This window comes from Mercenaria mercenaria, chromosome 13, assembly GCF_021730395.1.
Source record: "Mercenaria mercenaria strain notata chromosome 13, MADL_Memer_1, whole genome shotgun sequence".
Classification (NCBI taxonomy): domain Eukaryota; kingdom Metazoa; phylum Mollusca; class Bivalvia; order Venerida; family Veneridae; genus Mercenaria; species Mercenaria mercenaria.
Genome location: NC_069373.1, coordinates 34,481,185 through 34,503,028, shown reverse-complemented (window position 1 = coordinate 34,503,028; position 21,844 = coordinate 34,481,185). Strand labels below are relative to the sequence as shown.

The 21,844-nt window shown below is 34.5% G+C and overlaps 2 protein-coding genes across 2 annotated transcripts; both read right to left on the bottom strand.

Moving 5' to 3' along the window:
* Positions 1–368: 368 nt before the first annotated feature.
* On the bottom strand, positions 369–5,053 carry LOC123530433 (periostin-like). Its single transcript, XM_053521508.1, has 6 exons — positions 4,276–5,053; positions 3,705–3,928; positions 2,918–3,107; positions 2,231–2,332; positions 1,569–1,676; positions 369–1,148 (listed from the first exon to the last, which is right to left on the bottom strand). The coding sequence occupies exons 1-6, from the start codon at positions 4,424–4,426 to the stop codon at positions 1,048–1,050; spliced, it is 876 nt and encodes a 291-aa protein (XP_053377483.1). The 5' UTR covers positions 4,427–5,053; the 3' UTR covers positions 369–1,047.
* Positions 5,054–5,186: 133 nt separating this feature from the next.
* LOC123528970 (uncharacterized) lies at positions 5,187–21,824 on the bottom strand. Its single transcript, XM_045309088.2, has 6 exons — positions 21,685–21,824; positions 9,450–9,614; positions 8,607–8,746; positions 6,613–6,790; positions 5,916–5,969; positions 5,187–5,666 (listed from the first exon to the last, which is right to left on the bottom strand). The coding sequence occupies exons 2-6, from the start codon at positions 9,610–9,612 to the stop codon at positions 5,602–5,604; spliced, it is 600 nt and encodes a 199-aa protein (XP_045165023.1). The 5' UTR covers positions 9,613–9,614; positions 21,685–21,824; the 3' UTR covers positions 5,187–5,601.
* Positions 21,825–21,844: the final 20 nt, after the last annotated feature.

Sequence of the window (21,844 nt, the reverse complement as noted above, 5' to 3'; positions counted from 1 at the left end):
TTAAAAATACATCATCATGAGAACCAATATATGATTTTGTCTGTTTTCTAGTACAATATACCATGCTGTGGTCACTAAAAGTAGTGTGAATAACACCTGATTGAGAAATCTTTTCACAGTCTGAAACAAGAATTAAATCTAAGGTTGTTGAGCTGGTAGAACAAACTCTAGTTGGTTCGTTAATCAACTGATTAAAATGAAACATATTAATAAAATGTTTAAAATTCTGCAAAAGAGGATGAGATCTAGATGTTGAGCATAAAATATCTGTGTTTAAATCACCAAGTAGAAATGTTTCATACTTTAAAAAGTCACTACAAGAAGAGCACACAGAGTCTAAAATGGAATAAAAGTTCTGTTGAGTAGGGGGTCTGTATAAAACACTAAATAATATTGGCTTAGATTTTGGTAACAACAGTTCGATCCAAGTAGCCTCTAAATCTTCATGTTCAAGGTCAGTTCTATTGTTATACGACAAATCCTTGTGAATATATATACAGACACCACCGCCATGACGATTCCGATCCCTACGTTGAATACAATAATTTGGTATGGAAACTTCAGAATCTGGAACTGAACTGTCAAGCCAGGTTTCAGAAACACCAATACATGCAGCTCTGGTTTGTTTGGCTAATAGTTGGACTTCATGGAGTTAAGGTATTAAACTTCGAACATTTATGTGGATGAAATGTAAACCTCTCTTATGGAATACTTTGAAGTCATCATGTGTGGTGGAAAAATCTGACTCTGCTGAGGGTCCAGGACATGGATGTATGTCACCACATAATAATAAACAGATGGGTATAAAATCGTTCCTACGCTTTGTTGTGCACTAGGAAGGTTCATTCTTTTTATATACAGTTGAAATGACATTAACAAAAGCGTTGTACTGGTCGAATTATTGTTGTCTCAAGAACTCGTGGCCAGTTTTCGCCGTAAAACAGTACAAGAGATACAAATATTTTAAGTGTTTATTACAAAATAACATAATTTATCAAATATATTTGTACAACAGTTAAACAGAAAATAAAACTATGTGTTCTATGTTTATTTTGGTGGCAGTAATACTGTGTCAATTTCATGTATCACACCGTTGCTGGTTGGAATATCTGCCGTTACAACTTTTGCATTATCAACCGTCACGCCATCTGTTAGAAAAGATAAAACCAAGTCTTAATAAGTTTATAATTGTATGTTTCACGTATATAAAATATAAATGAGATTAAAATTACTTTGAAAAAGTAGCAAAAATTAACAATCTTACTTAATTAGTTCACACCAGTATAAAATAAATCATCTGTAGTTTTTGCGGAATGTAATTAACTAGGCTTCAAGTTTAAAGCTCAATAAATTTCATATCTCACAAATGTTGGCGAAATTTTACATATTTCGCCAGTAGTATTTAAAACAATGATTTTAATCATTTAAAACTTGCAGAAACTGCGATTCAATTCTGCTGTGAATCGGAATTCACCTGTGGCATCTACGTTAACCTCCAACAACATTAGTTAAAAGAATCAGTTCATGTTATGGCTACCTCAAAAACAAGAATATTTGAGACGGCTTACCTGCAGTTACTGCAATTGTAACTGATTTTCCCTCCAAGGTCTGAACTGATCCCGACGATAAACCAGCACTGTAGTCACATGCGACAACCACGTGGTACTTCAATACAGCTTAAACATAAAAAACTTTCCGATAATAAACTTCTTCAATGTAGACTAATGTTATTAGATAATGTTTCGTAACGGAAACATTTCGCTACTTTAGAAGGGTAGTATTATTTTTCCTCGATTACGTACACATGTACACTTAATATTATTATAAAAATGTTTAGCAAGAATAAAATTGAAAATTATGCTATCATCAATTATTATTATTATTATTATTATTATTAATATTACATGTATTATGAATGTATTAACGCGACAAACCACATTATAATGATGTCACAAATGACGATGCACCCAACAAAAAATTTGCCATTGTGACGTCTCTTAACCGCTTGTACGTGCATGGAGATTGAAAGTATTTATAGAAAATAAACACTAAATCATGATGAACGAAAACTTATATAACTATACTATTTGACTTTGTAGGCCCAGTAGCTCTTTAATTCGACCAGTACAAAAATGTTTGCATGCTCTAAAACATCATATATTACAGTACCGTAAGTAAAGAAAATTTTAATCCATGGTCTAAATTGCATGTAAGTATTAATTAAACTCACCGACAAGAGCAGTTTGGTTACTAAGGAGATCACTAAGAGCACCTGGTGGAAGTTTGTCAAAGGCAGCATTGTTTGGCGCAAATAGAGTGAATGGACCACTTCCTAGAAAACGACACAAAAAGAAAGCTTTTCAAGGAAATGAAATGAATTTTAATGTAATGTTTTAATGAATCGATATGCGCGGATTACTTTTGATACAATGACTTGTGTATCATAGACAATAAGCATATATTAATTATGTTAATTTATGTAAATTACATGTTGTTTTTATGTTTGTTAAGAAGCTTGAAAGATGACAACGGTAAAATGTATGTTTTGATTAGTTTTCACCACAACAGACATGTTTATTGAATTTTCATAATTAAGACTATCTTATTTACATGTACGTGCCCGTCAACAACTGCATACCGTGGATTTGATCAGAATACTCTAAACATCGACATGAATTTTCAGTATTGTGTTAGGTCTCATAAGGCGACTTTCCAGTTTCAACGGTGACCCCGTGCACCCACTGAACCATTATTTCAGACACAGACAGACACCTTGGTTCAAATATCGGCATTTTACAAGCCATTAGATGGCTTATTCAATATCCACAGCTTAGTTCCAAAGCCAAAGCGGCGAGCTAAGAGTTATGTGTTAGAGTTAAGAAGGTTGCCAACAGTAGTAATAACAAAAACTACGGACCAGCCAATGGGCCAGCCAGTTGTCCCTGAGCTACAGCATAAAGAAGTGTGCTGAGGTTTGGTGTTGCTGCTACTGTTTTTGGGATATCTTCACTCGGCAATGGGAACATAACTTTGTCAATCACGTGAATAACACCATTTGTAGCATTTTGATCCACCATCACGACTTCAGCTCCATCTACTGTCACAACCTAGAAATATATGAACATGATACATAGTGAATGAAGAATCTCATATACAGCTCAGACTACACAAACCGGTGTGTCCTAATTGGTCCAAGTTGACATTAAAACAATGGAGAAATTTCAAAATAAATGAAATCAAATTCTGCTAGATACAACTATGATAAACATTTTTATGCATCGTGCATTATCTTATTGCACCATTTTACTACCCGGACAAAAACAACTTTGACTTTACGAAACCATTTAGTAGCGTTTCAATGCATGGCACACAAAATACAAATTAATGAAAAGTCAAAGAATCTAGTACTGACTTTACCTTTCCATTACACTCGATTAAACCGAGTTTGCTATTATTTTGCTTGGTTGCATTCTTAATTGCTTTCAAAGGATCTTATTATAGACAACAGCAATTTTTAAGTGCCGTGTGGCGGCCGTAAAAAGTCTAGCCGTATTTTGATTCAGTGTTGTTGTTCAATGTTGCATATTTTCTGGTGCTTTGGGATCATGGAGTCCATTCAATATCCGTGTATATCTTGGAGTAATGTAATAATATGTTAAATAATAATGATACTATGTAACAAAAAAAACAAAAACGTTACGCACTTGCTTCGACTCTTTCTGGTAGATGTTCACTCTTATACTTAATGTAGAATCCAGTGACTGAACCATCATGTTGTTAGACAGTTGGCTTGAGTATGCTTTACCACTAGCGACATGAAACTCCAGCACTTTCTTCAGAAGGTCTTTGTCTTTAGTCAACTTATCTTTAACTGCAGCGGGAAGAGCTTCAAATGCTGCATTGGTTGGTCCAAAAACTGTAAACGGTCCTGTAAACAAAGAAATTCCATTAAAACTAAAGGTTACTGAACTATTACTAACAATTTGCGCATACCTATTAGATGCTAATTTCATGCTTTTTAGTCATTAGAATTGTTTCAGGCACATGTTCTTTTGAATTAAAGGCTTTTACGTATAAACTTTCAACTGTTAAAGCTATACACGGATCTGAAGATGTTCTCATGGTGACTGAACTACAAAAGTACCATTAGGCCTACATGATTTCCACAGCTGGTTCTATTGACAACACTAATTATGCTGGCTTAAATTAACACCTGAAGAAGAACAATATAAATCATTTGAAACATGAAAGCGAACATGTAATCGCAAAACTTACCATTCCCTTTTAAAGCACTCTCTAAACCGGCTGCCTTCACATACGAAACTAATGTTGTGGCGCCTAGTTCTTCCGCAAGCTCGACGATATTTTTGCTTTGGGCAAGACAATCCGCCGCATAAAGTACGAAAATAACAAGCGCAAATTTCATTTTGTTCAAGGTACCGCTTAACGATCGAATGAGAGAGACACTCTGTTGTTTGCTTTTATACGCAACTCGTTAATAAGTCACGTTTCCAAGTTTCCGATACTGGACGTTTTAGATTTTGGATAAAGGAATAGCCTTCATTTTAGAGTTATGCAAGTGTATCGTAAGAACCTATAATCATGTAAGGCTGTAACGTGACCAGATGCGATTTATCTGTACTAGTAGACACGTGTTAGGACAACAGACCATATTAACAGTGTTTATAGAGATAAAAATATTTCTTATTTGCTGATAGCAATCACAAACAAAATGAAATAAAATGAAATAGAATATTATGTTGATGTATTTCAACACGCACACCTCTTGTTGAAACTGTGCTTGAGCTTATACAGCAAGAATAATCTTATAATGAGACCAAGGACAATCCTAAGTAAATACTACACAAGGCCATGCGGAAATACGACAACCAAACCATTTGACTCAATTGAACACGGTGGACCATTTTCACATAATATTCCTATCTTTCACTCCTATCTTTCATATAATTGGCTTTGTAATTGAATGATTTTAACCTAAAATCTTATATTTCACGTTGTTTCCATAGTTTTGTTATTCTATTTTTTTTCTTTTAGATTTGTCCGCCTTGATTAAATTTTTAACTGAGCAGCGGTGGGGTGAGGGTGATTTAATCTTACTGTAGAAGGAATGTCACTTCTTAGCTCATTGGGCATTCCTTTTAAGAAACATGACTACAAACTCGGCATCGAAAAAAAACACAATTTTATTTACTTTCCCTTTTGAAACAGAAGATATTAATATTACTTTGTTTGCGAAAATTCATCCTGGCTTAAACAATAGACAGACACGTTAGAACCATAAATAGATACAGTCTGAAAGAAAAAAACAAAAAATCGCGTATTTCTGGAATGTAAGTAAACTTGCAATATTTTGATAACTTTGTGACAATAAAACTCTTTATTATTAAAACAGAATTCTACATAAGCTGGTATAAGGGGGAGTAGTTTAGAGAAGGAATGATAAGTACAAACTGACATTTTGTTGTTGTTATTTTCTCTCTGCTATGAAGACAGTAATTTGAAACCGAAGATTTAACTCCCCCTTTATCGTCTTTGTTAAAATCATTGTAATTTTAGATAGATGCAAGAGGTGTTTGTATATTATGGTGATGTTACTACTGTGTTGCCATTCTTCGAAATTGAGCTCAGTTCTGCCGCCATTTGTACTGAAACCATAAAAAGTATAGTGTGAAGTTATATTGGGGCAGATCACGGCTAATACTCAAATAGAAAAGTAAGAAAAATGTCAGTTTGATAAAATGTAAAAAGCCATTTTAAAGAATAAAAAAAATGAACATACATGACCTATAACCTTTAGATAATACTGTCTATCATCCTTTTTGACCAACAAAATGAATAGACTTATAGTACAGATCTGATATTTCATTAGAAAAAATGTATTTGAACACAATTACCTGTGAAAACTATTGGCCCTCCTTGGAACTCATCTATGTCTATGAATCCATCCTCTAGAAGCAGAGAAAATGTAATGAATAAATTGTGATAAGTAAGTTACCATCTAAATACAGAATTACATTGCGTTGAGTCCGAAGGGTTAAGCACACCTTAAACAGTCCAGTATATTTTTACTCGGATGGTGACTAGATAATCACAAAAGTTTACATTTGCATGTTTGCTTTTTTTTCTTCCTTTCACATTGAATTACTAATATTTCATACATTGCTGAATTAATCTCTAACGTCACAAGGGCAACTATATGGCTTATGGTAGCCAGTACTGTTTTGTGACCTCTGGAGCGTTTTGCCTTGGGAGTTATAATTTGTTTTTGAACTTAGCCACTTTAACTGTACGTAGGTACACCAAAGTAAACACAGTTGAACTGTAAAGATATTTGCAGAAAAAAACCGTTTAGATGTTAAAAAGCATTAAACCGACTATAGCAATGATGACGAAAAATAAGAAATATCTTTTAGACTGTATACATGGTTCTTTGTTTCACTTGCATATTACATACAGATAAATACCACATAACAGGAAAACTTAAATATGAGTGACTTTCAAACATCACGTCCAAACAGATATGATTATGCAACTGGGTTGGCCTACAAGTAATAACTTTATGCAATAAAAGTATTATTCTGGCAAACTCACTGTTGAAGTCTGAAAAGTGAAGTAGGTCCCTGGCTTCATCAGCTGGAATGCCCTCAGCTCTGGCGAACTCTTCAACTGAGATCTTTTTATCTTGGTTTTTGTCATACATAGCAAAATCGTACTCACTGGGCACAACTTCGTAGCGTGTATTACCGATGAATGGATTGTCAACCCATGTCTTGAAAAGAAACCATACAGGCTGTCAGTCCGTCAGTTACTTAGTCAGTGAAACATTATCATTTTTAAATTATTATATTTTAAATACGTAAACCACATTATAAGCATATCTTAAATGTGAAAAAAAATGATGCAACAAAAAAAATAGAATTTTAAGCAATAAAATTTGACTATATTATACTGGCATATCTTTGTTGATGTAAATGAGATATCTGTTATATCTTTGCACCATAAACCTTTTTATTTCTTAAAGACTCCTCTTTAAACCTTATGTCATTTAGGAGTTTCGTGACAACAGCGGAATCACAGTATTTATTCATGTCAAACAACATAAGTTTTCCCTTTGCATTTAGACTGTGTTGACTGCAAGTCAATTTGACATGTTTGTTGACATTTCGATCGTTCATCAAAGGAACAAAATAGACTTTTATCGAATTTATCCCAATCATTCTTTTCATCTCTACATCTTAAGATATCGTCTATAACAAAAATCGTTGTTCATCTACTGGCATGGCAGACCTGTTTCAGACACTTTGTCTCATAAGGGAACAGAACAGAAGTAATATGTTGTATTCGCACATACAACACACAAATCTATATAATAAGGCTGGTCAAATTTTATCTCGTGTATAAACGTAGAACGCAGCAAATCAAAACAAAAGCAGACATTCTTTTAGATTACTGAGACCATAAATATCTAAAATGAAATGCCATCAGGGACAAACGCTTTAGATACTACAGACAATAGTACGTACGCTGTTATATTTTCAAAAATAGGTAAAACTATACAGTTTATATTGAAATATGTTGCGGATTAATAATATTTCCATAGAGGTATTGTTCAAAACATGTACGTAATTAAGTTAATTCAGTATAGTATAAAGTTAATTGAATAGTCATATATGCATAAATATTCAGTGTAGAGAAGAAAATAGTCTTGGCTGGTAGTTTGTCCTTTATAGCTGAGGATCACCATCACTGCCTTCAACAATGTTAGAGGGGACCTTGACCTAGTACGTCAGCGTAATAGTCTCAATTATAGGTCTGCACTTAATGGTTCAAGAACGTTTACCATTGCTTTGCCGATTGTGATAGAAGCCATAGTTCTGTTGAGGAACTCGTGCTAAATAGATTAGTCAGAGCATGAAGTAACTTACAGCCTGGTCAACATTTCCTTTAAACAAAACTAAGAAATTTTATTTATCACACCGTTTGGGATGAACATTCTTTAACTTCCTAAATATTCATTGTATCATAAGTGTGAGCTTTTCAAACCTATTATTCTTTGTTATTAATTAACGTTGTAGGTTATTAGGTGACGTCATAGGTTGATGTAATTACCAATGTATAGTCGTACGGTTAATGATAAGTATTTAAACAAAGTTGGACGCTTCCCAATAAATTAGTTTTAGTTATCTCTATGCTGTTGAATTATTTCTGACGGTTAGGACAAACATATATATTTAATTGCTAACTTACCTGTTTACGCAGTGATCTTATATTCAAGCCTTGTAAACTGTTGCTATTTCTAAATAATGGCTGATATTTTGCGTCTGACTTATGGCCCCTGTCATAATCTATATCTACGACCCAGTGATTAATATATTAAAAGATCGTCGTTTATTAAAATGATCAAGTGGTAAGTACACGGATATTAAAACTGTATATATATCTTTGCGTCACATAGATATTTGTGCAGTACATTTATAAACACGATAATTTGTCCATTATTTTTTTAAAAGGTAATATGCTTTGAAACACAAATAAGGAGGTACATATAAAATATTTTACAGATTTCCATATCATTTCAAGTTTACCTTTTCTTTACACACATTTCCACACTTGTAATGACAGTCTGTAAAGTTTCTTTCCGAACCTTCTACTTTCTGACACCATTTTGGGCATAGGATCTCACACACATTCAGAGTACCCGGTGCAGGTTCTGGTGTGGTACTTGCTGAAGAATATAAAATCAAAACAATTATGTCATTGATAAGTTTCAGATCGTTCCCCTGTCCTCGGGTCTCCTCTTGCTGAAAATATAGAGACAGTCCAGTCATTACAAGATAATCATACACAGAAAAAATAGCAGAACCTCTAGAAATCGAGACTTTGGCCTGAATATCCAGTTACTTTGTAAATCTATTAAAGTTTTGTTAAGAATGTGTTTGCAGAATAAAGGCAGTCACCCTTTATTGTCATATACGTGTCGCGTCGCAATGTATAAGAACAATACAATTATAACACCTGAAATTTAGCTCGATTTGAAAGTACAACGGGCTTAATAAGCGGAGTTCTGTATTACAAAGTATTGATGTTATCCATGATCCCAATGGACCAGAAAATATAACAATAGTGAGTCCATTTACGTAGGGACATTTTACAGATACCACACGGGATACACAAGACTGCTGTTCTGATAGTTGAATTGTCCGAGAAAAAAAGTGCTTGTTTCCATGAGATAAAAAGGAAGAGCACAGTGGTGATTCTGGTCGGGTTCAAAGTCACGGCATCGCCGTTACCAGACCGACACCCTAAAACGCACTCTCTAAAGCAAACACATAAGATGCGTACTTTTTACTGACTAGACAGCCAAAGCAGCGAGAAAACTATTAGCAATTTAACATTTAACACAATGCAAAAGTAATAAGTTTTCATACCTGTATCGCTAGCAGCTTGTTGCGCTTTTATTTCATTGACAATCCCGTTTACACTGTCTAAAAGTGTTGTAGGTTGCTGGCCATTGCTTGTGCCAATGCTTGCTCCATATACATGAGCTGATATGGCAATGGTCAATATAACTGTGAGGCTTCTTTCCAACATATCTGTAACGTGCAACAACATTTCATCACAAATTATATGCATACATTTTATATCGTGTAGAAACAACTAGAGGCCTGCTTATGACCATAAGGTCCATTTATTCGTTACATTAAGCATTTTGCACACCATCTGCATGCACTTTTTAACTTTGACCACTTTTTTCTAACACAACATTTAAGTTCCTTATCATCAAATGTTTTATACTATTTTTCTCCAGTTTTTCAATCTTTATAGACGGTTATCCCAACTTTAGTCGTACCGTACATGTGCTTTTTGACCGTTATAGTTAATTTGCCTTGTCATTTGATATCAAAATTAAGACACATGATTGTTAGAATAAAGTGAAAGAATTTCCAGGCATTATGAAACGACCAGATCATAAGTGATATATCTAGTTATCTATTATTTATCTACTGGTGAAAGTATTGACAAAAAAAAAAAAAAAAAAAAAAAAAAAACAATAATGTTTTCTGAATATTTTGCATTTTCGCAAGAACATTTAATTTTTAACCGCATATAATTAAAACAACCCTTAAATTCACAAAAAAGCAATTATTTTATATTAACAATGGAAAATGTCCACTGTTTATACATCAAAGAGTAAATGTCATAAAATGATCGATGAAGTTCAGAATTGCATAAAGATGTTAACATAAGATTGATCATCTGAAATAAATTTTAATTGAAATAATTGTAGTTTGATCTTATACATTCTAATTCGGAGATTCTGAGTGTGTCTGACTGTATGGTTATTGATCTGTTGATATGCCTGTGTGGCATAATAACAAACAGAAAAGAAGGCAATAGATCTATATACTTTTACGAATGAAACTTTAGAAATATGTTTTAGAAAGTATACAAACGTATATGACTTTTTAAAATTATTTTCAATCTGTAACACCAAGAACACAAAAGTTTTATTGTATTTTATAGCTGTTAAAATTTTATTCAAGTGTGCGACCTTTTGGATCTATCACCATGTCAGAATAAATTGTAATAATAAGTCTATATTCCATAATAGGACTCTGGACTGTCTTGATTAAGTTAATTAACGGGACAGTGTATTTAAATAAAGTGGTGAGTTTAATTACATTCCATCGATATTAAACTTTAACACTGACTGGGTAGTACAGTTAGAGCGGTTGTAACACCGTCCGACTACGAAACCAGGGATAGTGAGTTCGAGCCCACGTTCTTCCAAATAAAAAAAAAACTAACGTTGGGATAAGAGTCTCATGTATGGTTGCTTTACGTCAGGCACGCTACAGAACAAGGGAATCGTCTGGAATTAGAGCGTTTTCTGTATCTTGTACTATCCTCCCATTAAAATTACTAACAATCATCTGAAAGACTGGTTAACTTACAATCAACAAAAATCATTTGTTTTGAATGAATGATGATGGAAGAATATGTGTCTACCAGGTATGGAGCTGCAGGAATGAGTGCACGAATAAAGAAGAAAGCAGGCTGAGACGGAGGACAATATCGGGAAACATGAAGAAATACAAAAAAGAGGTAACAGCATTTAGTGGAAGAGTGACGCTGAATAATAGATGAGGACAGGCGGCGGCATGACGATGGTCACGCGGAGAAAAAAAGCACCCGTATGTCCAGGTACAGACTGAAAAGAATCGATGAGGTCATGGACAGTCAGATTGAGATCAGCCATGACAGGATAGCTAGGAAATAAAAGGATAAAATACCGCTATTACGATAAGAGTCAAAGCAGATATACTGGCAGTTGCTACAATTGAGGACATGGAGATTGGTTTAAACAGATATGAGAGCAAAGGCTCATATAGGAAAGGTGCATGATCGAGGGCAAGGAAGGTACCATGATTGCAGAAGGGGGGGTGAGGATTGTGATGTAGTGACGAAAAGGGATGCGCAGGCTGGTCTGGATTCATGCTGGTCGCAAATGCACTATGTTAATTTTCTCATTGTGCGGTTCGAATGACAATCGTATGCCTCTCATCAAAAGAACTTTCATTTCGTCGTTCAATATGCATCCGATGACTCATTATTTCAAGAATAATTTTGCAAATCAGAAATGTTCGCATTTCACCTACCTTGCTCCTTCGTTTGCATATTACATTGTTTAAACTAAATATTACACAACATTTACTGAGAGTTAAAGTACAATACTTTCTTTTGAGTTGATCTCTTGAAAGAGATCGCGTTGATTTTTGCTCAAAAAATTATTCATGAATTCTTTTATCAGCACATATAACCTTAGTGTTGTATGACTGGTGTGCACATTGGGAAGGAGTTTCATATCTTGATAATTATAATATTCATTTAACTTCCAAATCGGAGAGCATTCCTGTAGATATTGAATTATTATATATCATTATAATTAATGTCAGGTTTTACATCGATTTTATACGATGATTTGTGATATAGTTCGTGTAAGAATTGAACAATAATTGTTTATTATTCATCTCTTACAGCTCCTCCTGGAATGGCAATGAGTCTGTTAGTGCTTTTTAAATGGAATATAGTCTACCATAAGTAAGCCTGAGGAACCGTTGCTTCATTTCTAATGTAGACGGAATTTATAAAAAAGTATTTTTATCAAAAGAAATGCCGTTATAGTTACAAAATGATATACTACTTTTAAATCTCAGACAGCTCAGATCGTTGTATGCTGCTTTCTCCTTGATTTGAGCCTCTTAAATCTTTTAGGGTTGTGCATATTTTTGCAAACCTGTTCAATTAAATATTTTTTGTTTGTTACAAAAATACTTGCATTTAACAATGGGCAATAAGAATTAAAATTTTATCATCTTTTATATGTACTTTTTTGCACGAGACTGAAGGATGTCAAACTCCACATCATTTTAAAACTTTCTCATCGATTCGAGCCCTTTGTTTGGAAGGTCATTAAGTGTTAATGTTTGCATATTCTATTTCCATAAAGCAAATTTCCATCAAGATTGACTTCTTGTTCACTCGTTACAACAGTCGAAATATGCTCAGGTTGATTTTAATTTGGTCTCACAATATTACCCACTATGTAATTTCCTTTAGAAATAAGCAATTTTTGATGCAAAATATTAAAACAGGTATTTACTCAATTTTTCAGTGGTTTCATGACAAATATTTTCCAAGGCATTTTAAAATGTAAATGACAAAAGTTTCTGATGGAAGAACATGCTACACGAGCATGAATTTTACTAAAACACAAGGGCTCGAATCGATGAGAAAGCTCAAATCGACGAGAAACAGGCATATATTGATTTATATGCGAAGTGAAATCAACTCGTCCGCAAAAATAAGTGATTAACTGTTGCTGTTTTTGGTCGAGGTTTTTTTATATGTAACACGCATGTTTTAGTTTTATTATATGTAACACGTGTGTTTTAGTTTTAAATACTTAAATTCGTAAACCACTTTTTTAAAATTCTATCTAATTTATGTAAAAACAATTTTAGCATATATTTGTTCTTCCAAAAATGTATACAATGTACATTAAAATTTAAACACACTTAAGTGTTTTTATTGATCACACAGGTTACACTTTTATGGTAAATAATTAGAGCACATTTTAACGTGTCAAGTCATTTGAGCCTTGCCATGAGAAAACCAACATAGTGGGTGTGCGACCAGCATGGATCCAGACCAGCCTGCGCATCCGCGCAGTCTGGTCAGGATCCATGCTGTTCGCTTTTAAAGCCTATTGGAATAGGAGAAACTGTTAGCGAACAGCATGGATCCTGACCAGACTGCGCGGATGCGCAGGCTGGTCTGGATCCATGCTGGTCGCAAACCCACTATGTTGATTTTCTCATGGCACGGCTCATTTTATTTGACAATTTTATAGTTACGATACAGATTTATAATATGAAAAACCAGCAACAAAAGCATTTCTTTTGTGAGCAGAAATAGTTTTATACATAAATTAGTATCTTCAGTATTTGAATGATGAAGCAATTTGACACATGTATATTCTGAAAATATATTTCTTCCCTGAAATGGTAGTCATTATAAATGTGTTTATTTTCTCCTTATTATAGAAGTTGAGCCTGCATGAACTTCATTTAATTCGATGGTCTCTGTTAAGTTAAAGTTCAAAGCTTGTGTTCCAATGTTTTGCCTCATGAAGTTCAACTGTAAACGTGTAAATCAGGGGCTAGGAGAAGCTAGGCCGAAGAACGATAACATACTTTTTTGCCTTTATTATTACAAGCATTTCATAAACATGATTCTAAAGGGGTGATCAATCTGGACACTTTTTACTATACCTTCATTGAAGCGAAACTTGAAAATTTTAAAGACACATGAGCATAAATATGTATTCTTGCTGTAAAATATTCGGAAATGTCAGTTATTGTTATTATTATCATACCAGATTTATATAGCACCCTTTTCATGATAAACACGTTCCTTTCGCTTTACATAATAGCACAAACGCAGCTAAACAGGGCACAAAATTCATCCTTTACTAGTACAGACAGAGAGTGATCTGGCCAGAGGGACAGAGTGAAATAAAGCCCCCAGAACACAGAGAGAGAAATTCTCTTTAGATAAGGGTTGCACGGTCAACTTAGTCTAGCTCTTTGCGAATAGGCAGTATGGTTCTTTAACGTGTCCGGTGTATAGCACTGATACACGCAAAACCGTCTTTCCTGGGAAGAACCAGTAAGGCCTCTTAGTTAGGTGGGAGACACTCATGAGCATCTCAGAAATTTCTAGTGCATGGACCGGGATTCGAACCCGGTTTTTATCAATCACTTAACTTTCTCCAGGTACATATTGTCATATTTATTGAAAGCACTCGAGTATCAGTACACTGACAACTTGATTCGACCATGCTCAGTTAATACAGGAGCTCGGCAATTGTTATCAAAACAATTGTGAGCAGTGACACATTTTCTAGTGATTTTTTTTCCTGTGTATTTGTTCTTAAATTGGATACCAGCATGAAAAAAGATATTTGTTATAAGCTAACTATGACACTGTATGCATTTATTCAGTTTGTAGACACTTTTGTTAGACTTTTGTACGATGTCTTGGAGACACCTGGGTCCTATTGTGAAAATTTCAGTTGTTTTTATACTCCCAATATAATATCACATTATAGTGGTATCTTTAAAATGTGTCAGCTGAAAATTGTAATTCCATAATAAGTTTTCACAATAGGACCCAGGTGTGCCGCAGGTGGAAACGATATTGCCTTGGGTATTTCTTTATTTCTATAATACAAGGTTGTAAACCTTATTCGACTAGAATAGACAAAAGGCTAAATTTGTGGTAAGTCCCACCTTTTAACTGATTTAAGTCATTACTGAATACTTATATAGCTATCTGTCAAACAGCCCCACTGACGATGATTGGAATGGTGCCAAAATCAACTTTGTGTGTCAAACAGCACTCTTGTGTGTCAAGCAGCACCCTTGATGATGGTTGCAAATGTCAAACAGCACTCTTGATGACGACTGCATTGGTATCAAACAGCATCCTTGGCGATGACTGCAATGGTGTCAAAAGCACCTTTGTGTGTCAAGCAGCACTCTTGGGTGTCAAACAGTACCCATGTCGATGATTGCAAGTGTCAAACAGCAACTTTGGCAATTGTTGCATTGGTGTCAAAGAGCATCCTTGATGGTTGCAATGCTGTCAAACAGCAAATTTTAAGATTGTTGCAAGTGTCAAACATCAACTTCGGCAATGGTTGCACTTGGGTTGTGTCAGAAAGCATCCTACAAGATGCTTGTAAAGGTACCAAACGGCACCCTTGACGATGGTTGCAAGTGTCAAACAGCAACTTTTGTAATAGTTGCATTGGTGCCGAGGAGCACATTTGACGATGGTTGCAAAGGTATCAAACAGCACCCTTGACGATGGTTTTCGTGACAGTGAACCATTCTGTGTAGCTTTTATTCAATACATAATTTTTACTACAGCAATATTTGTATTGCTTTATATATACCTTTCTACACTATAGAATATGCTCAAACACTCGACAAATTATGTTCCTACACCATATTAATCATATTCATACATTTTCTTGATTATGTTCCTAGAGTCTATAAATTATTTCGAAGACGAAAGTATCTTTAAAGGACTGGAATGTCTTTATGTCTTTAAACTGTTTACGGAATAACTCTAGGCATGAGGAAATAGAAAAATATACCACATATAATATATCGTGCAAGTGGAAAACCAAAGGTCGTCCAACACGACATAAACGCATAAATGTTGCAGGCTCGGTTTGATTGAGCCTGTTCATGGACGGTAGTGGAAGTGCAAGCTGCCGTCCACGCCCTCTAGCCCCGGGTTGAGCAGAACTCAACATTTATACATGTTATAAGTACCAGAATGTAATTTAGAGACATCCGCGACGGTGCACATGGCACCTTCAAAGATGCACAGAGTGCAATTCCATGAAAAGCGGCGTATGGTCCCCAGATAAAATAATGGCTGTGCCTTAAGCGAGAAAACAATGGACAGAACTAAACATACTTGGAAAAATTTACAGAGAGGATCGTTGCATATCACAGAAACTGCCAAAAGAAAAATTCAAAAAGCAAGCACCATATCCAAGGGGTGGTTAAACAATACCCAAAGCTGGAGTATTGGAACCACCCTGCCCGAAATGATCAAGTTGAAAAATTAAACAATACACTAAAACAGCATAAATGTCGTGCTGAACGAAACGTAAATTTAGATCTCCTGGAATGAGACGCACAAATCTAAAGTCAATGTCTGTTGCAGACCTTGATTTAATTATTTCAAAATCTTGTAGGCACTCAATGCTTTTTTGTCTCACATATTTATCTGTTCAGTCTCTGAAAAACTACACGAGGAAGCGGACAAGTATGTTATTCAAACAGATCCTTGTTACACTATATCATATCTTATTTAAAGTTATACACAACACATTCTCCGTCCACATATTGACACTCATTCTGACCATGACAGACATTTCCTTAAGATATGTTTTATGAATAAAGGTATTGACTTCATCGATGTACCTAGTATATTTCGGGATAAACGATTTATTGATTCTGTGCCTAAATATTTCAGGAACTCTGAAGTTCCGATTATCTGTTTTAAATATAAACTCCTGTAAGAAATATATTAAATTACTATAAAATTGTTTCAGACCTAGATGTACATACAAATACTCCGACTTCCTGTAAATGTAAAAAAAACCTCTAAATTTTGCAATTCATATGCATGCCATGTAATCACTGGTAATTTTGATATCATCAAAGACAAATGTATTCGTAATTTCTTTTTAAAGGGCCTAAATACAGAATTCCTTCAAATATTTACTTTGATGCATGTTATGGTCAGATTGCAGAATCCATCGAAACTTTTTGTGTTAAATGGTGCTGACATGAAAATGCTGACCCCAATGCATTGTCGTCTTGGAAACGTAATAGCTTAAACATTGTCGATTCCTGTATTCAGTTTTATAATACAAATGAGCGTCTACTTCCACCTAAACTAAAGTTTACTTTAAGACATCTTAAAAGGAAATCCAAGAATTTCATTCTAAGTATGTTTTAGTTCCAGCAGACAAGGCGGCTAACAATATTATCATCATTTGGCGCCTACATTATATTAATGTTTTACGAAACGAAGTAAATAGTACTAAAGCTTATATACTTCTGTTGAACAAAATTTGATCACTGATCACATCACTGAAGTCTTTAATTTGAAAGTTCGTATAGATGACCAGCAAATTAAATTTCCAACCATGTACTGGATTCCATAATTACATAAAAATATATAAAGCTCGTTTTACCGCTAATTCAAGCTTTTGTAACACTACAAATATTTCCATGTTATTTACATCATGCCTTACTGCTGTAAAAACCCACGTGTAAAGAAATTGTGACAAAGTATACGAAAACTGGTAAAAGCATATTTTGGTCTGTACAAATTCTGGCGAAATCCTGGATAAATTTAGAATTAATAATTACAAGGTGTCTCCTGTCAGTACATACGATTTTTCTACTTTGTATACCACTTTACCAAATAAATTTATAAATGAAAAACTAACTGCCCTAACTCAAAAGACTTTTGCCAGGGAAAATGCTACTTTTCTCGCTTGCAATTTCGACAAGGCATTTTTTACAAGTTGCATTATGAAAAATTATACTATGTGGATCTGTGACCAAGTTTGTAAAGCCCTTTCCTTTTTATTGAACAATATTTTCGTCAGGTTTTTGAATGCAGATTGGTATTCCCATGGGAGGAAATTGTGCATTCCTTGTCGCAGATGTTTTTATAATTTCATGTTGTGCCTTTCTCCAGATACACAGGCAGACATTATTTCTGCATTTGATAAAACATCACGCTATCTAGATGATATGGTATTATATGGATAATCCGTTTTTTGCTCAGTTGGAGGATACTATTTATCTCCGGGAACTGCAGTTATATAGATACTATTGCTTCATTTCTATATTTACATCTATATTTACATCTCTCTATTTACGACAATTTTATACATACCAAAATTTATGACAAGAGGGATGATTTTAATTTTAGTATTGTAAATTTCCGCCATTTAGATGGGGATTTCCCCAGGCAACATCTTATGGGATATATATTTCTCAGTTAATTCGGTTTGCAAGAGCGTGTAGTCATATTGAGGATTTCAATTAACGTAATCAATGTATTACAAATAAGCTTCTTCAACAGGGCTACCATTATTAAAACTTACGTACATACTTTGCTAAATTTTAATACTAGTATCGTAATTCAGAATTGGTTATAAAATACAACAGCAATTTAAAGACACTTCTTTGACAAGGTATATCAAAACCCGTTTTTACGGAGATGTAGTTTACAAACCTCGTGTTTGGGTCATGGCAGTTTTCCGATTGTATTTAGTGAAGTTATTAAGAGGTTATGACCCAACTGTTTTGAGACACACAGCATGTTTGGTGTTTAGCCATTTTTCAGTTGGACGCTATGCTTTCCTCTTGGATTGTGTCTGACGGAACAGATTGAAGACTCTATGATGGGCAGTTCTTGAATTCCATCGATATCGGGATTGAGCTTTTTTGATTTCTGTCTTTTGGCTTCTTTCGTCGGGCCCTTAAGGGTGTTTCCCTCGTTGCTCTGTCTTTGCAAAGGCAATGAGTACATGCGTTTTAGGTTCTTAAGGATTGCATTTATATATATATATATATAATATATATATATATATGAGCATTTTTAATGTTTTACATAACATGCCTTCTGTGCGTATTTTAGAGTTTCACCTGACGGGGATAACTTTTATTTACACTGTCCGTTGACTTTGGAACACGATGGGGAGGGGGCGGGGGGAGGGAAGAGTGAGGTTATATGCACCGTTAACCGGTCTAAGCTCCCCAGTGGTGGTTTTACCACTGACCATTCCAAGGCGGTGCCCCAGTGTGTTCCTTTTTTTGTTCATTTTGTCCTTGTGCGTTTACTTTGTGTGTGCGTGTGTGCGTGCGTGCGTGTGTGTGTTAGTCTTGTGCGCATCCGCATGCTGGTTTACGTTTGGGGAGTCTGCGTTTTTAGAACGTGGCTTTCCCTGTTGGATAGTCATCCTTGTCTGTATTCTGTAATTATGTGAAGGCAATCAGACTCAGGTTTCACGATTACAATTTTAACTGTATTAAGATTGTAACTTTCTGTACTTTGGTATTCCGAACGCTTATGGAAAAAATGAACATCCGAGAATGAAATACCAACCGCTTTGTTACCGTTTAGTTTACTCAAAACAAGTTGACAAAACATTTTAGTATATTAGAACTAGCTTCGAGAAACAAATGTCGTATAAAAGTAGTTTGAATATCATGAAAATATTTAATGAAACAGAGCGATTCCTAAAAGAATGTAAGAGCGAATAAAAAAGAACCTAAACATACGACAACAAAGGGTAATATTTAATATAACATTCACAATAAATATCATATCAATATATGTAGGGCTGATATTTTGAGCGGGCATCAACAGTTAATTATTAGGCATGTGAATGTCTTCATTGGTATCATTTTTAACATCTTTGGTATAAATATTCTTTTTTACTGATTATTTCAATAAATTATTTATCCCGTTATGTCGATTTCCAATGTTAAACCCTTTTATATTATGTTTTAGGTATGAAAAAAATACATATCGCATTTTTGAGAGGGTAATATAAAGTGTTCACTCTTCGGATTATGAATGTCAACCTCGACTAAAGCTTCGGTCGATATTCATATAAATATGTAGGTTCCTACTGTTTATAGATAACTTACTGACCTAATGAATAAAGTTATTGCTTTTACTCCGCTGTACTTCGTTACTGCAAACTTAATTTCATTACAAGGTCAATAAATATTCCATAAACTATATTAATGAAGAGCTAAAGTTACACATGACGTCCATGTGACGATAACAACTTGACCCCTGCATTATTTTGTCCTGATATGGCTTAGCTATAAGAATTATTTATATTACATTTTCTGTTCAAACTTGTAACACACAGCCAAATGTCAAGTGTATTTGGGCTGGATTCTGCCATTTCGTTATTTTGTATCTTAGTGTCTTTGGAGCGAAGTCTCTATGACCCGAAAGTTGGAAAAATGCTATTTTGTAAGAACGCAGTATAACGAAACTTTATTGACGGACACACGGACAATTCGTTTGCTTCCGTGTTCACGGGTATAAATTAACCACACGAAGGCACTTCAAGTCTACAGTCGTGTCGACCTTTCGTGTCCTGAACACACAGAGACGATAAATCCGTCAGGTTATCGTCCTTTCTTGTCTTCCGATCAACATGCGTAAAATGATTATAGTTTACATGTTACGAATCTTGGCATAATAACTTGTAAATGTCTCCAAACGAAAGATTTAAATATTACAAGGAAAAAAATATGTCGGTAATATTCAATGCTTGAGAGATAAATCATTGTAAACGGCTTCGATATAATGTTTTGCGAGCGGGGGTGGGAGGGGGAGGGGGGGGGGGGGGGGAAGCCTAGACAAAAATTAAGTCATGTTATCTGACATATTGATAAAAGTACAAGATGATGCTGCTATTGGAAATTTCTTCTAAAAACGATTTAAGGTCAGAAGTTTCAGCTATCAAAGATTTTAACTCTCCCAGTGGATCCTCAACATATGTTCTTGTCTCAGGTATTTAGTTACACTACACTTTTACAAAGGCTTATTCTGGAGAATTCATGAAAGATACTGCAAGATAAAGGAGGCGCTCCAATTCGAGAAGCTTCCTCTGGTTCTTAAGCCTTCATTACTGGAACTGTTGCTTAAAGTCTCGTCTGAAATAATCTCATATTTTAGTTGGAGCAGCGGGTATAAAACTAATTACCACTGGTTAAATAGCTCGGCAGCACCTTACAACTCTTCCATAGAGCAGCAGTCTAAAGAAATGACTGTTTAATAGCAAAGAAATGCTTTAAATTGCAGACTTGATATTACTCATTCCTTAATTCCGTAGTTTTAGAAAAAAACTGCTATTAAACAGTCATTTCGTTTTGACTAGTCATAGACATGCATGTTAATATTAATAATCCACGCGTTGGTCAAAATACTATTAAAAGGAATTATTTTTCACACAAATATTGCTAACAAAATAAATGAAAGCATACGAAAAATATGACAACTGAGATCTTTAACAATACTAACTTTCAAAATATGATACATGATGTATTATATCGACAGTGAACAGCTACAGCAGCCGTTTCCGTGATGTCCGCACACTTTTTTAGTTTCTGTCAGTGTTTTATTGATTAACTAGTAATAGCTTAGCACGGTCTTTACGGAAGACCAATGTTTCTTCAGTTATAGAATATAAGAAATAGGTACAAAACTGCTAAAATAAATAACTCATCCTATTTGCCGTGCTCTCCTTGTCTTTTTTAAATACATTTTCCTAAGATGAGCCTAAAATCGGACCATTCCTTTCAAAAACTTTCCGCTACGGAAAGGATAAAGGATACTTTATTTTAACTGCAGTTAACAAATAAAAGTTTTTGTCAACTTCAATAAATTATAAAAGAAATAGTAAAACTTAAATGTTCTATACGGCAAATAAAAGAAAAAGATGACAGATAGAAGAAAGTTTTAATTTACCGTTGTGTGATATATCCAATTAGAGGAATGAAAATAGAGTGATGAACTGATCTTTCTTATTTCCGTGTTGATGAATAGGTTTGAAATATATTTCATGATTCAGTGATTATAAATGAATTAAATATTCATATTGAACAACAATTGCATGCATATAACGTCT